This window comes from Taurulus bubalis (assembly GCF_910589615.1).
Source record: "Taurulus bubalis genome assembly, chromosome: 14".
Lineage (NCBI taxonomy): Eukaryota > Metazoa > Chordata > Actinopteri > Perciformes > Cottidae > Taurulus > Taurulus bubalis.
Window position 1 is genome coordinate 2,461,722 of NC_136602.1, and position 16,549 is coordinate 2,478,270.

Here is a 16,549-nt window from a genome sequence, read left to right on the forward strand (position 1 = left end):
CTCTCTCTCTCTCTCTCCCTCTCTCTCTCTCTCTCTCTCTCTCTCCCTCTCTCTCTCTCTCCCTCCCTCCCTCTCGCTCTCTCTCCCTTTCTCTCTCTCTCTCTCTCAGCTTTAATTCTGCATAATAGGACGAGGACTCGCTGCTCTCAGTTCAATTATAGACGGTTTTATATGCAGAGGTGTGTGTGTGTGTGTGTGTGTGTGTGTGTGTGTGTGTGTGTGTGTGTGTGTGTGTGTGTGTGTGTGGGAGTAAATGCGTACTACTGACCCATCCATCCATTTCATTCCAATAGCGTGTGTTCTTTAGATTGTTTTTCTTTTAATTGTCTGGATGTTGTCGTGCTTCAGCTTCGTCTTCGTCTTCATCGTCTCTATTTTTCTGTCCGCAGACACCAGCGTCTCGAGAAGGCCTTCCTCCTCGCCGTCGATTTGGGAGCCAGAGATTTATTCATGGTGAGCGGAGAGCGAAGACTGAAGGTTATGAGTCCGTCAAGATCTTTGTGAGGAATTCACTCAAATTACAAAAACACCGGCAGGACGTGAAAATTCATGAAAAGAATAATAATTCAGTTTCCTCAACAATATTCTCAGTGGACTAACATTACTATACTATAACAGTGAACTAATCAATTAGTTTATTAAATCAGCAGTTTCTCCAACACTTTAAATCTTTAAATGTTGAGCTCATGAGGAAATAAATCACTAAACATGAAAAAGCATCAAAACGACTAATCGATTAAATAAATCTTTGTCTGAGACCGAAACGACCAGTTAGTCGTCCTCCATAATGAACCTGCTATCACAATTAAATAATAATTAATATTGTGCACTTAGCTCTTAGGGCTTCCTCATTCTTCTCATTTAATTTCAGTTTATTCAGGTTAACCGCTAAATGTTACCTTTCAAGAAGAATTATATAAATATATATATATATATATATATACATATATATGTATATATATATATATATATATATATATATATATATATATATATATATATATATATATATATATATATACATATATATATACAGCAACAAACAATATTAAAAGAGGTCAAATAATAATAAAAAACAGCACAAATATTGATCACGAACCTCCATATTTTACCTCCATAACAATGAAATCATAACAATATTGTGGATTTATCTATAAAGGACTGAAAAGAGTCTTTTATTGACTTAAAGTTACACACAACCTATTTTAATTGTTCACTGACTGTTGTGCTCTTGTTACTTTCACTCACACATGACTTGTGACCCGTGTGTGTGTGTGTGTGTGTGTGTGTGTGTGTGTGTGTGTGTGTGTGTGTGTGTGTGTGTGTGTGTGTGTGTGTGTGTGTGTGTGTGTGTGAGAGAGCAGGTGTGAGCTCAGTGTGGGCCTCTATCTTTTCACAACCTCCGTGGCCTCGCCTCTTCCTCTCCTCTCCTCTTCCTCTCTCTTTCTTCCACTCCTCTATGTGTTTGACCCCCTTCTTCATGATGGGCCCCCTTTCTGCTGCATGCTTCACCAACACCCTACACATGAACACACACTCTCTCACACACACACACTCTTGCGCCCTCAATCACACTGATAGCACTGGTTCCAATTACCTCCCCACTAAGTAGTGCTGCTGGGAAGCCGAATTGAAAAGGTGGAGTCGAGCCTGTGGACCTTGAAAGAGCGCAGAGGAAGGAGGGATGAGGAGAGGAGGAGAGGAGGGGGGCTATAAAAAGAGAAGGAATCAGAAGATCAGCGTTTAATGTCAATAATGTTTGAATTCAACAAGAAATGTTGTCGTAGCAACGATTTATTCCCTCATAGAAACACACATTCACATGAATGACCTGTGTGTGTGAGCGCAGACTTTTATGGAATAATGTGTAATAATCAAAACCCCTCAAATCCTTTAAACATAACTAAATATTTAACCATCTTTATTAAACATAACTAAGTATTAATCATCTTTAATAAACATAACTAAGTATTAATCATCTTTGTTAAACATAACTAAGTATTAATCATCTTTAATAAACATAACTAAGTATTAATCATCTTTGTTAAACATAACTAAGTATTAATCATCTTTATTATGTGTTTATGTTTTAACGGTTCTTTGATGTTTTAACGGTTCTTTGATGTTTTAATGGTTCTTTGATGTTTTAGCGGTTCTTTGTTGTTTTAATGGTTCTTTGTTGTTTTAACGGTTCTTTGTTGTTTTAATGGTTCTTTGATGTTTTAATGGTTCTTTGTTGTTTTAACGGTTCTCATTACAACTAAATGATCTGAGCCAGCGACCAAGAGAGCAGCCAGAGAGCCACAAAGAGAGAGAGAGCGTTGACGTTTCACCCCAGCGCTCTAATTGGTTTGTGTTTGCTCTGACCTGCTGGTCAGCTGATGAGGGGGGAGGGGTCAAGGAGGGGGGGGTCAAGGAGCCCCCCCTCCTTGACCCCTCTTCCTTGACCCCCCCTTCTAGCCACATTGTTTCCAGTTCACAATGGAGGACTCTCCAAAACCTTTTGTCAGAATTGAAACTCTTTAGTGTCGGCCTAAATTGAGGAGGCGGAGTCGGGAGGTGTTTTTGGTGGAGGGGGCGGGGCTTGTCATAGCCAGGGGTTACTGAGTCGTTAGCATATATTTATTTTATTCATAATTGCCGCTGTTCTGTAGCGCGCTAATTATCCTTTGATAACGAGTTGATGATGTAACCAGTTAGGTCAGCCGAGTCAAGCCGACGACACGCTTTTTATTTTCTCCCCCCATCCTCCTCTTTCTCCTCTCCTCTTTCTCCTCTCCTCTTTCTCCTACTCCTCTTTCTCCTCCTCCTCTTTCTCTCCTCCTCCTCTTTCTCCTCTTTCTCTCCTCCTCCTCTTTCTCCTCCTCTTTCTCTCCTCCTCCTCTTTCTCCTCCTCTTTCTCCTCCTCTTTCTCCTCCTCTTTCTCCCCTCCTCTTCCTTGTTCTCCTCCTCTTCATCCTCCTCTCTCTCCCCTCCTCTTCCTCTGCTTTCTCCTCTTCTTTCACCTCCTCTTTCTCCTCCTCCTCCTCCTCCTCTTTCTCCTCCTCTTTCTCCCCTCCTCTTCCTTGTTCTCCTCCTCTTCATCCTCCTCTTTCTCCTCCTCTTTCTCCCCTCCTCTTCCTCTGCTTTCTCCTCTTCTTTCACCTCCTCTTTCTCCTCCTCCTCCTCCTCTTTCTCCTCCTCATTCTCCCCTCCTCTTTCTCCTCTTCCTCATCTTTCTCCCCTCCTCTTCCCCCTCTTTCTCCTCCTCCTCCTCCTCCTCCTCCTCTTCTTCCTGGCTCTCGATGTTGCTCGTTAATTAAATTAAATTGTGTGATAGTGAATCTCTTGTTGTTCCCCGGTGAGGAGGTTGTTCTGTTTCTTGTTCAAAGAAAGCTGTTGGGTTCACCTCCAATCTTCCTCCTCTATCTGGGCCTGGAGGAGGAGGAGGAGGAGGAGGAGGAGGAGGAGGAGGAGGAGGAGGAGGAGGAGGAGGAGGTATCGCACGTCTTGGGCAATAAGCTCATTGTTGTCGCTCAGATGAGTAATTAGCGTTAATAAACGTTAAGCGATCTGATCAGTCAGCCACGAGGCTGCTGGGTAACGGGTCATTAATCACTGAATGTGACCGTATTGTATTTGATATTTGGGAAATTCACTTCCTTAAAACATTTGGGTTCATGGGACTAATTGCTGCTGGCGTGTTAATCGTGGGAGACGTGAGATATTATATATATATATGTATATATATATATATATATATGTATGTGTGTATATATATATATATATATATATATATATATATATATATATGTATATGTATATGTGTATGTATTTATATATTTATATATATAATTCCAGACGTTGCAGCTCTGAGGAGATGTTCATGTTCATGCAGACGTAACGCTGCACACGGCCTCCTGAACAATAAAGATATGACTAAAGACTGAAGAAAGAGTTTGATAATAACATTTATAATAAAGATTTGAAACATTACACCTGAAAATCACACAGAACAGATTATTTTGGGCCGTCATGTGGAAATGCGTTGCAGCAAAGTGTAAACAAATTGCCCTTTACTTTAAGACTATGGTACACATAGTATATGTAGCACACATAGTATATGTAACACACACACATATATATATATATATATATATATATATATATATATATATATATATATATATATATATATATATATATATGTGTGTGTGTGTGTGTGTGTGTGTGTGTCTTTATGAGATGTAAGCAGTTACGTATGTCATTTAAAGATCGTGTTCCTTTTCTCGTATTATGACCCGACTTGCTTTGCTTTAAAATATCAATTAAATGAATGATAATTATTGTGCATTAACTTGCTAATAGGGAGTGATTTCATAACCAGGATCAATCTCTACAGACAGAATCAAACTTAACACTTAAAACCACAAGTAATTCAGACTATTATCATGAATGCTTCTATCTCTGCACCAAATGCAACACGTTGTTTACCGTTATAAATATAAAACACAGGCGTAAACACTCAGGATCACAAATAACAATCGCAGAATAAACATCCGTGCGCTCGCTCTGCGCTCATCATAATAATAATAATACTTTAATTGTATATATAAACCACTGGATCTGTGAGCAGTCAGAAGCTGCTTCATTGAAGGTTTCACCCTCAAACACTCTCCATGATCCCGTGTGTCACGCTGCTGTGTGCCAGTTAACTAATCCCTGGTTTATTTGGAGGAAACCCAAATATCAGTCAATATCGGCTCTTAGCGTCCGCCGCCCGACAGAAACGCCCATCAGCCCAAAGCTCTTATATAAATAAGATTAGTGTCGCGTTGGAGCGTCTGGGAATAAGAGTTGTAATATCTGATGGTTTTATATGCAGTATTATTGTTATCCCTTCTTAGTCTCTCTCTCTCTCTCATCACTCGTTTATTCTCTCTCTCCAGATTCAGACAGTATTACGAGGAGCTAAGCTGGAATAAAGCAACGCGGCTTCAAATGTTCATATTGTTCTGCTCTCTGTGTCACACAATCTCTCTCTCTCCCTCTGTGTGTGTCTCTCTCTCTCCCTCTCTCCCTCTCTCTCTCTGTGTCTCCCTCTCTCTCTCTCTCTCCCTCTCTCTCTCTTTCTCAATTTTCAATTCAATTCAATTAGCTTTATTGGCATGAATGTTGGAACAACAATATTGCCAAAGTATCAAGACACAGTACAAACACAAATACACAAAAATATACAACTCTCATGGACAATAATAAGTGTGTGTGTGTGTGTGTCTGTCCCTCAGCTTGTGACAACAGGACATGAGCAGCAACAAGCTGTGCTGTGTTTCCTTCTCCAGGAGGATCCTTAGTAGAGGAGATCCTCCAGATCTCTGGAGCCAGAGATCTGGAGCTGAGCCGGTCCAACCGCACTCGTCTAGTTTCAGTTTACTCATCACACTTTAGGAGGAAGTGCATCTCTGTCTCAACCTCACCTGTTGAACAGTGACCACATGTTCTGTTTTCTTTTGGTTGCCAGGATTTCTTCTGTAATTAATTAATAATTTCTCTCTCTCTCTCTCTCTCTGTGTGTCTCTCTCCTCCCTCTCTCTCTCTCTCTCTCTCTCTCTCTTTCTCTCCCTCTCTCTCTCACGTCTAATTGAGGGGTCGTGTCCCTCGCTGAATTTGCCGCCTCGGCCCTTGGAGCCAATTTAGCTCCTTTTTGAGGCCATTTTGTTGTCGGCCATTTTCACATTTCCCTCCTTCGTCTCCGCCGCAGAGGGCAGGCGCCGCTCTGTAATTACCCAATCTGTTCCCATTCATGCCCTTCAGTTTCAGCCTCTCTCTGTCCCTCTCGTCCTCCTCCTCCCTCTTTCCCTCTCAGCCCCCCTCCTCCCTTCCTTTCCTTCCTCCGGGGGTACAAAAGCCGGGTTACAATGTGGGGTGCGGGCCCAGCTGGGGCCGGGCTTTAGCCAGCTGAGGTTATCCACGTTGGGCCCCGAGTCACGGCCCCGCCGGCCTGTGATGTCGCTGAGGCGGAAGACTTCCCTCAACACGCTGGGCCCTTTGATGGGCCCTCGGGCCCTGCACTCGGCCTCAGGAAACCCCGCGGCCCCTGGTTGGGCGCCAGGAGGAGCGTGTGATTCACTCTTTTTCACTTCCTTTCTTTTTCACATTTCTTTTGCTTTTATATCGTTCTCACCTTTTTATTCCCGCGTTCAGCACTCAGAGCCACTGGCAGCTGACCAGTTTAGTTGTTGACGGGCTCCACTGGAGCAACTGGGGCAACACGTTGCTCATTTCCTTCACAGCGGTTCACTTCTTCCTGAGGAAACTATCGCCGGTCATTCAAGACGCTCCGTCCGTTTTTATTCACTAATCATAATCATAATATTTAATGACGTTAAAGAGGTTTCGATGGGAACGTTTAGCAGTAAATATCATGCTTTTGTTCTACTTTTGCAGGAACATTCTCTTTTCTACCTGGTCTGCATGTATTGACTCCAACTGCTGCTTTTTATTTACTTTGTGCATTGCATTGTGGGAGAATAGTGAGGATCAACAGCCCATCTTTGAGGTTGCAAACATTTATTTGCAGAAAATGTCATTTTCGTCAATGCATTTGTGAACACTGTTCATATTATTTGTATATATTCTGGACGCATAACACGTCCCTCACATAAAAATGAATAATTTCATTGAATCCACTTTATTTAAACGACAGTTTGAGAGTTAATTCCTCTTTCTCGGGTGTTTAAATGGATGAATTGACCTCAGCCTTGCACCTGAACGCAGCTGTCTGATGCCGTGTGTTCTTAATGAATATATGGCGGCCACCTCAGACATCATTTAACAACATTATCTCTCTGCACGGCTCAAACAGAGAGACACAGAGGGAACACGCTGGTTCCACGATACCGTAATACTCGGCTGGCTGTGAGGCGCTTCTGAAAGGTGAACAGTCCCTCGCCTCCTCTCCCACTTTTGAAATGTGACAGATAACATCCTCCCTAGTTCAAAAAGAGAGAGAGAGAGAGAGAGAGACGAGGGTGTGGGGGGAGGAAGAGGGAGGAAGAGGAGCGTGGGCTGATTTCAAAGTTTTTGGAGGAACCGGCATTTCATCCAACCGGTGCTCTTTCTGATGTCGGGCTTCAAACGGCTCATTTTTATTTTTTCCCTCCTCTCATTTCATCTGTTTCTTCTTCTATCCCCCACAATCCCCCCTCCAAGAAAAAAAAACTATTGTCATCGGAGTCTAGATTCATTTTAGATTATCGTTCACGTTTCTTTCTTTCGTGCATTCTCTTCAAAGGACCTCCATTACGTGGCCGGCGATAAGGGCGAGCTGGTGCTAGCGGACGTGGCCGAGAGGAAGGCTAATGAAATCCAGGCTCAGACCGGCGGTAAGAAGGAATAAAATATATATAACATCCATAATGTTTGACCAAAAAGACGCCGGGACGTGACTCGTTATTGCTCCTCTCATCTGAAATGTGAGGCTGCTGATAACCTCCGTAAGTCCAACACTCGACGCCTGACGCGTCTTCTGCCCTCGTCCGGCCGCACAAAGCCGAATTAAATCAGATCGTGTTTGACATATTCATGCAACCTGTTGCCGGCTTTTTTAATAAAGGCGATAGCGCCTGTCGTGGTGATTTAAAAGTGAGATAGTGAAGAGAAGTCGTTTTTTATTACGTGTTTGTCAAATTAAATGGAACGCGGGTAAATCGTAAGTTTACGGTCGAGTCGCTTTATTTATAAAACGATGAAGAGATTCAATAAATAACGGCATCAAATAAAGTCACAGACGTAAACAAGAGAGCTTAAGTTCATTAATAAAAGCAAGATTCTTGATAACAATGACCCCACGACTGTGTTCATATAGAACAACTTACTAAATAGAAAAAGACAAATAAAAAATGGTTCCACCCTCAGCTTCCTTATATTTTCTCCTAAAAGGAACTCAAAAGTCTAGCGATATGAAGTGTAGAGTGTTGAGAAATAAAGTCTTTAACACGAGATAATTAAATACGTTACACCAAAAGGTTTTCAGGAGGAAAACCAGCAAAGGCCCTTTTTTTGTGTGTCGTTACCTCAGGCTGTGCTGCTGCCCTTTGACAAACACTCCCGAAAGCACATACCAGAGGGGATCAAGCCGAGTTCCTGATTACACACACACACACGGACAAACACACACACACACACACACACACACACAGAGTTCCTCACAGAGGCTTCAAGGGCCAACGGGTGAGCAGAAAACATTCAAATTTGTGAAGGAACTAGATGAACATGTCTGATGAGTCCTTCATTGGTGATTAAAACACACCAGAAGGCAATGTGCTCGAGTGTGTGTGTGTGTGTGTGTGTGTGTGTGTGTGTGTGTACTCACAGACAGCCAAATGAGGCGAGAGAGGTATTTAACTCCACCGCATAAGGTCAGACCCCTCCGGCCGCCTGTCTGTGTGTTTGTCTGTGAATGAAAATGAGCGTTTGTGTAACTATGAGCGATTGCTTGCGTTTTCTTTTCCTTGTTTTTTTGTTCTAATGTGATGCATAACACGCACACGCCTCCTCATAAGCCTCTTAATTATGTCCTAGATGGTTTACCGCCGTCACCTGCAGCGTGTCCTATCCTTGGACAACAGCGCTGCAGAGAAAGAGGGAGGAAGGGACCGAGGAGGCGAGGGAGGGAGGAGGAGGAGGGAGGAAGCAGGGAGAGGAAGAAGGTGAAGAAATGTAGGGAAAGGGAAAAACAAGATGAATATTGAGCTCATGCAATCTTTTTATTTGTGCCACTTGCAGTTTAGTCTCTTAACTTTTGGCCGCTGTTTTCTTTAGAACACACACACACACACACGCACACGCACACGCACACACACACACACGCACACACACACGGCACGTGGTTGAGGATTTGACTGAAACACTCATACTAGCATCGTGTCGGACGGTTAAACTGATGCTTCTGTCCAACTGTGTGTTTATGTTTGTGTGTGTGTGTGTGCGTGTGTGTGTGTGTGTGCGTGTGTTTATGTTTGTGTGTGTGTGTGTGTGTGTGTGTGTGTGCGTGTGTGTGTGTGTGTACAGTACGAGCACATAAACGGAGCAGAAAAGCCGGCTCATAAATAATGAGTGTCTCACTTCAAGCAGAGGGCTTCAGTGAACAGGTGTCTCGCTTTACACACACACACACACACACACACACACACACACACACACACACACGGCTCCGTTGTACTTTTTACTGCATCCCCCATTCCTCACAGCAGGTGTTCACACCTTTTGGGCTCCAACAGAAGTTTAGTAGATATTGAATATCCTGCATAAAACGGTGAACTGTCCCTTTTTTAAGTTTTTCCCACATTGATAAAGCAAATAATTGAATTTGCAAAAAGCAGGATTTAATGTATGTCGTTATTAAAACAAATCCCGAGGCTCAAAGCAAGACAGACAACCAATATTTGTTCTCCATTATGGGATGTGTGCGCCTCACAAACCCGTATCGGCACCACGGGACGGTACCTGCTGTGGAAACACAAACATCGGCCACAGGTGTGTTTGATCGTCACGTCATGAAGAGGCGCAGTTTCACATGTTTTTTTAATAACAACACATACAAAACTAAACATGTCGCTCGCATGCTCTCCAAACACGGTTCCCACACTGCAGCTCCAGGAACCTGACCGGCAATGTTTATGTTTGAACACACACACAGACACACAGACACACACACAGACACACACACACTAGACTTTGTTTGTTCTCCCAGTCATAGTCACACACTACAGCTCATATTCAAAACAGTCCTCGGAGACATACGTGTTTGTGTAAATATGTGTCCTGTATGTGTGCGGTTGGGTGTGACGACGTTGGGCCGCACACACACAACACACACACACACACACACACACACATATCTACTGCGACAAAGCCAGACTGTACACCCTCCTGAACGCAGAGGTGTCGTCTATAGGATGGATTCTCTTGCGGCTTTGTACTAAAAGGCCTCCACATTTTAAAATGCAGAATATTTAACGGCAGTAATATTAAACCTTCACCCTCCTAAAATGTTTATTCAGGTTTTATGCAAACAGGAGAAATAGTTGTTTCTTAAGTTCATTTCCCACTAGACAATAAACACACCTGGCTACAATGGTCGAGTTTAAGGTGCTGATTGTGTTCCTCTTGTACAGAGCCAGGCTAGCAGTTTCCCCCTGTTTCCAGTCTTTATGCTAAGCTAAGCTAACTGGCAGCTTGCAGGCACGAACAGTGTGTTTTAGTTCGACGCCGTTTCACACCTGGAATTCACTTCCTGGTAGCACAGGAACAAACAAGTCGCCGGCTAACTTAGCTTAGCAACTTAGCTCGTTAATTAGCATGTTATATTCTCATCGTTGGATTTCTGCACAACGTTTGTGATCGCTGCTTTTTCCTGAGGCGTAGAAGAAGAAAAAAACAACCTCTAGGATCTAGGCCATCGCCGCCATGGATCATTTCATTTCACTTCAAGGAAATCATAGAAACAAGTTGATTTAGAACATAGAGACATTGCAGAGAAAAGCAAATCTTATGCTTTTATTCACTTGTTTCTTAAAAGAAAAAAAGAATCAATCACAGATCTCGTGGTTCTTCAAGGTGGAAGTCTTGTTCTCACAAGACGCCGCGTCTCATGTTTACGTGCATCCATTGTGAACGGAGATGCACGGAGATTCAGCCTTCACACACACACACACACACACACACACACACACGTGAACAGACAATGGAGGACACACATCTCAGCTTAGAAACGGTCTCTTTTCACAGCGCCGTTGGAAACGGCTTACAGCTGTCTGGCTGACGTGTGTGTTGATTCGGAGAGATACGCCGCTGTGAGGCGGAGCGGCGAACAAGCGGAAGGCGTCTCTTTTCTCCTCCTCTCCATCTCCTCTTTTCTTTTCGGGAAGAGAAGCCAAGTTGTTTCTCCTCGATCGCGGCGTCTCCCCCTCACAAAAGGCCACGTGGCCGCGGGGCCTTTTCTCTCTTCTCGACGGGACAAAGAGACGAGAGCTTTATCTGAAGATCCACTTCTCCACCTACTCGCTCGTTCTCCCGTCTCTCGTTACGGCGGAAAGCCGGTTAGCTCCGGTGTGTCGAAGGAAGACAACAAAAAAACAGAAGAAAGCAGCGTTTTATTCGCGTGTTTGATGCTCCGATCCAACAACCTCCGTCACTGTTTGACTTCTCGTCTCGATTCAGAAACTTTACCGGCGTGACGTGTTCCCCGGAAGACGTGAATGTCGACGCGTGGCGTCCAGATTAGCGACACGCCGCATCACACGTCCACGGCGTGAGATACGAGACCGAAACCTGACAAAACCAGGTGCCAATGCATGTAACGAGCCAACGTTTTGATCTCGGGGATCTTTATCGGGCTCAGTCGGGTAAACAAAACAGAACATGCGATGTAGAGGCGGATGGAAAATCACACACACACACACACACACACTCGGTACCCAGGTGGCTGTGATCTGCATGATTACAAATAAAGGCTACAGTAATCAGAACGGGTTGCGCGGCCCGAGGGGAACTGAAACAGTCGAACCCAAACCAACGCACCGGATGAGACCAAAGTCTTGTAATCTCCATCTATTTGAGTTAAAAGTGTATAAAAGCTAAATATCGTCGCAGCGTGACGATTTTACGGAGAGTTTTATTTAGATTTTATTGTCTTATTTTGGCACGGCAACTTCAATTCATGATAAGATTATAAAAAATGAGGCCAATCCAATACGTCGCATAAGAAAATGTATAAAAAACACATGAATTGTTTTAATTATCTGAACTACAGACAAATGGGAAAAGTAGAATTAGAGTAAAATATTGATGATTAGGTTTAATTAAAATACAGTAAAGAAACATGAGACTGATGTCCTGGTGTTTGTTTACTCTTGTGTTGTTGTTGTTTACTTTCGGCATGTGGCCTCAACACACGGCATCTTTCCCTCTTCCACAGCTCCAGTTTTTACTTTCTTCCTCTGACACCAACGAGGAAAAAGATTGTTTGGTTTTGATGTCGTTTTTTAACATTTTTCTAAATAATCTCCACAAAGTGATCTAAATTGATCCAGAATATAAAAGTATTCTCTTTAATAGGGCACGCCTGAATATGGTCACGTATTGCCAGTTGGTCACATGTTTACATCGCTTGTGTCGTTGTGTTTGGAATGTGAATTATATATTTTTTCTCTGTACCGTAAAGGAAAATAATGGAAAAAGAAAATCTGTTTTTATTTTATTCTCAGGTGAATGAAAACTTTCCTCACTCATCCTTATCGTGTGTGTGTGTGTGTGTGTGTGTGTGTGTGTGTGTGTGTGTGTGTGTGTGTGTGTCCCAGAAGAAGGCAGACACGGCGTGTTGTTTGGTTCCGACCTCGGGGACCGACGGACGGAGAGGAACCAGAGTGCATCAGGACCTCCGTACCCAGAAACTCCCACAACACGGTGAGTTGTGTGTGTGTGTGTGTGTGTGTGTGTGTGTGTGTTTTAAAGGAGTACTTCACACACAAAATGAACACATGTATATTAACTACTCGCCCCGTGTGACCTTGAATTCTTGCAGAAAACAGACGAAAAATTGTTTCACTATTTAAAGCGCCACGTGAGTCTCTTGTGACTCCAGCGTGTTTTAAAGAGTTCTACCGACGGTTCTGTGTGTGTGTGTGTGTGTGTGTGTGTGTGTGTGTGTGTGTGTGTGTGTGTGTGTGTGTGTGTGTGTGTGTGAGGAGGACAGCGTACGGAGTGATTAAGTACACTGAGTGGATTATTCTGCAGCAGTTGCATGAGAGTTTGTAAATAAATGTTTTTATATAGTTTTGCTGAAAAAAAATTCTTCAAGGAGTTGATATATAAACGCTCATCGTTATGGTTACATGATTTATGAGGCTTCACCTACAACATGCCGCTTCACCTACAACATGCCGCTTCACCTACAACATGCCGCTTCACCTACAACATGCCGCTTCACCTACAACACGCCGCTTCACCGACAACATGCCGCTTCACCTACAACGCACCGCTTCACCTACAACACACCGCTTCACCTACAACGCGCCGCTTCACCTACAACACACCGCTTCACCTACAACACACCGCTTCACCTACAACGCGCCGCTTCACCTACAACACGCCGCTTCACCTACAACACGCCGGGTCTTTACACTCGCAGACGTCCCAACGCTCAAACATTTAAAAAAACAAAAAACGCCACCGGAGTCCATTTGTGTCCTCCGTCTCAAACTCAGTGTTTCAGAGCGATTGTTTAACACTCTCGTCTGTACAGGATGACGTGTTGAAGCGGCGTGACTAAAGACACTCTGAAAGCTACTCTCTTTGTCCCGACTCACACACACACACACACACACACACACACACACACACACACACACACAATAAAGCCGTCCACGTCTCTATTGTTGTGGGAGGAGAGATGGAGGCCTTTCCTTGTCAAACCCCGACTAACATATTGGAGTATTTATACGGGATTTGTGTGCATTAGATAAAAAAAGGCACTCTTGTTCTTTTCATCCTCACAGGCTTTTCATGGCTGTTTGACTGTAACACTGATGACTCTCTGCACCTCCTCCTCCACTCTGCGTCTCTAAGCCCCCTCCATCCATCCCAAATCCCTTCCTATCAGCCAATTTAAACAAGCTGGGTCCAGAGAGAGAGAGAGAGAGAGAGAGAGAGAGAGAGATGCCGTCCTAAGCTCTTTTTAAAAACAGTAAAAGGAGCGCGGGGAGGAAATAAAAAGAGGTAAAGAGGGTTCGGGCGATTTGGCGCCCGGCCGTGCTTCCCGAGGTCTTCCCATGAAGCAGATCCCCAAAACCGCCCCAAAGATAATAGCCACCGAGAGAAAGAGACGCTTTTTTTTGTTTTTTATTCCACCGCCTTCTTTAGAAAAAAAATGTCATATTGAAACCGCTCCGTTTTTTGTGTGTTTGTTTCTGTAATCTGGTCTCCGATGAAGTTTCATTGTTTCTCATGTGAAGCCAGCGGCGGCTTAGCGGAGAGGAGGGGAGAGAGGGAGGGCGAGCACAATGGAGGTTTGGGAGCTCGCTCTCTCGCTCTCTCTCTCTCTAAAACTAGAGAAGAGAGAGAGCGACGAGACGGGAATCTGGGAAGCGTCCCAACGTTCCTCTGATGGCCGCTGGCCTCTCACTCGTCACGTAGGAGGAAGGAGAGCGGAGGCCATTTTTTATTTATTTTATCCTCGCCTAGCGGAGGCCAAAGTTAACGTGACGCTTGTCAGCAGCCTTTTAAAATAATGACAACATATTTTCGTATGTGTTTATTTGAGATTCATCACCCAACATGTTAAAAGCAGAAAATGAAGTAAAAAGATTGAAGGGGAAGTTCGTGGATCGAAAAGTTAGACGACAACATTTCCGTTCTGCGTTTAGTTTTTTGAACCGTCGATGTTGAAATGAAAATGTTGAAAGTGTTTTAAAGACTCAGTTTCCTGTTTGCGTCCTCAGTGCTGATGGGAGAGCCAATCAGAGGAGAGCTCAGCCAGAGAGCGTCCACCTGAGCCCAGACGTGTTCAGGACACCGAGACCAACAGGTGTGTGTGTGTGTGTGTGTGTGTGTGTGTGTGTGTGTGTGTGTGTGTGTGTGTGTGTGTGTGTCTCTCACACCTGTATCCCGGTTGCAGCTTCATCTTTAGGAATCACGAGAATGTGAATGAGCGGCATTTAAAGATTAACGGCTGGAGATCTGATAAACAAGCACAACACACCTGAATCTTCTTCAAAACTGTCTTCTGTTGCATTGTGGGTAATGTAGGCGGCGGGTGTTGGAAGGAAGAGAAATGATTCTGCGGTTTTTGGAGCATCTAAAAGAGCATCCTCATCTTCATCATCTTCTTCATCTTAATCTTCGTCTTTTTCATCATCTTCTCCTTCTTCATCATCTTCATCTTGTTCTTCATCTTCTTCCTCTTCATCATCATCATCTTCTTTTTCTTCTTCTTCATCATCTCCATCTTCTTCTTCTTTATCATCTTCCTCTTCTACTTTTTCTTCTTCTTCATTATCTTCTTCTTCATCTTCATCTTCTTCCTCATCTTCTTCCTCATCTTGTTCTTCATCTTCTTCATCATCTTCATCATCTTCTACTTCTTCTTTATCTTCTTCATCATCTTCTACTTCTTCTTCCTACTCTTCTTCCACTTCATCTTCTTCATCTTCTTACTCATTTTCTTCTTCTTCTGCTTCTTCATCATCATCATCTTCTTAATCTTCATCTTCTTCCTCATCCTCTTCCTCTTCATCTCCATCATCTTCCTCATCTTTCTCATCTTCTTCGTATTTTTCATCATCATCTTCTACTTCTTCCTCTTCATCTCCATCATCTTCTTCTTCCTCATCATCATCTTCATCATCTCCTCCCCTCTCTGCCTCCATTTTAATAATTACATGTTTTTCCGGGTGATTACTGATCGTCTCTCCATCTCACCGCTCCGTCGTTTCAATAATCCGGGCCGCCGGCTATCGGAGGCTAATTTACATCTGCGTTAAATATCTGTTCACGGCACGGCGGGGCTTTAACGTCAATCATCGCTTATTGAGAGAGAGAGAGAGAGAGAGAGAGAGAGAGAGGGAGAGAGAGAGAGAGAGAGAGAGAGAGAGAGAGAGAGAGAGAGAGAGAGAGAGAGAGAGAGAGAGAGAGGTCTGTGAGTGACAACGTGTTACATTTCCTTAAAACCCAGAAAGAAGGCCTACTGTGAGCATGTAACCTGTTCAGGCTCCCAGTGTGTGTGTGTGTGTGTGTGTGTGTGTGTGTGTGTGTGCTGCAGGCTGCTGTGTGTGATTGTGTGTGTCTAATGTTCGGTGAACATCGACGTTTCTCACCGTCGTTTTTTTTTTTTTGTTTTTCGCAGGAAGCGCCGCGACTGACGGAGGCGTCGGGAATGTGAGACGATGACTGGAAACTTTATTTATTTATTTAATTTCACGAGGCTGTGAAAAGTATTACAGAACCATAACACAGTCACAACACTACGACCTCTTTATTGCACGATACATGACATATTAATCATATTTATCTACTTTAACCTTTTATGGAATTAAATGACTTACTATAGTCTTACCTTTCAGAGGCTCAGGTTTGATCAGCTGGAGAACTTAAAACCATTTGTGATCACAAGAGATTAATATCTTTATATTTATATTCACATTTATTAAACTAACGTCTGTTTTCTTCCTCTCAGGATGACGAAGACCTCGGGACGCTTCATGTGGTCCATCTAGGAATGTTCTGAGGAAGAGTACTCACCTGTAATACTACCTGGTAGAGACGTGTACACAGTACTCACCTGTAATACTACCTGGTAGAGACGTGTACACAGTACTCACCTGTAATACTACCTGGTAGAGATGTGTACACAGTACTCACCTGTAATACTACCTGGTAGAGACGTGTACACAGTACTCACCTGTAATACTACCTGGTAGAGACGTGTACACAGTACTCACCTGTAATACTACCTGGTAGGGACGTGTACACAGTACTCACCTGTAATACTACCTGGTAGAGACGTGTACAC

The 16,549-nt window shown here is 43.5% G+C and overlaps 1 protein-coding gene across 1 annotated transcript in view; it reads left to right on the forward strand.

Annotated features, from left to right (window-relative positions):
- wdpcp (WD repeat containing planar cell polarity effector) overlaps window positions 1-16,272 on the forward strand; it is a 54,505-nt gene extending 38,233 nt beyond the window's left edge. The window contains exons 12-17 of the mRNA XM_079229785.1: window positions 390-453; window positions 7,274-7,364; window positions 12,345-12,447; window positions 14,481-14,566; window positions 15,884-15,915; window positions 16,214-16,272. Coding sequence (XP_079085911.1) covers window positions 390-453; window positions 7,274-7,364; window positions 12,345-12,447; window positions 14,481-14,566; window positions 15,884-15,915; window positions 16,214-16,264 — 427 coding nt within the window. The 3' untranslated portion in view covers window positions 16,265-16,272. The remainder of the gene's footprint in view (window positions 1-389; window positions 454-7,273; window positions 7,365-12,344; window positions 12,448-14,480; window positions 14,567-15,883; window positions 15,916-16,213) is intronic.
- The last annotated feature ends 277 nt before the right edge of the window (window positions 16,273-16,549 follow it).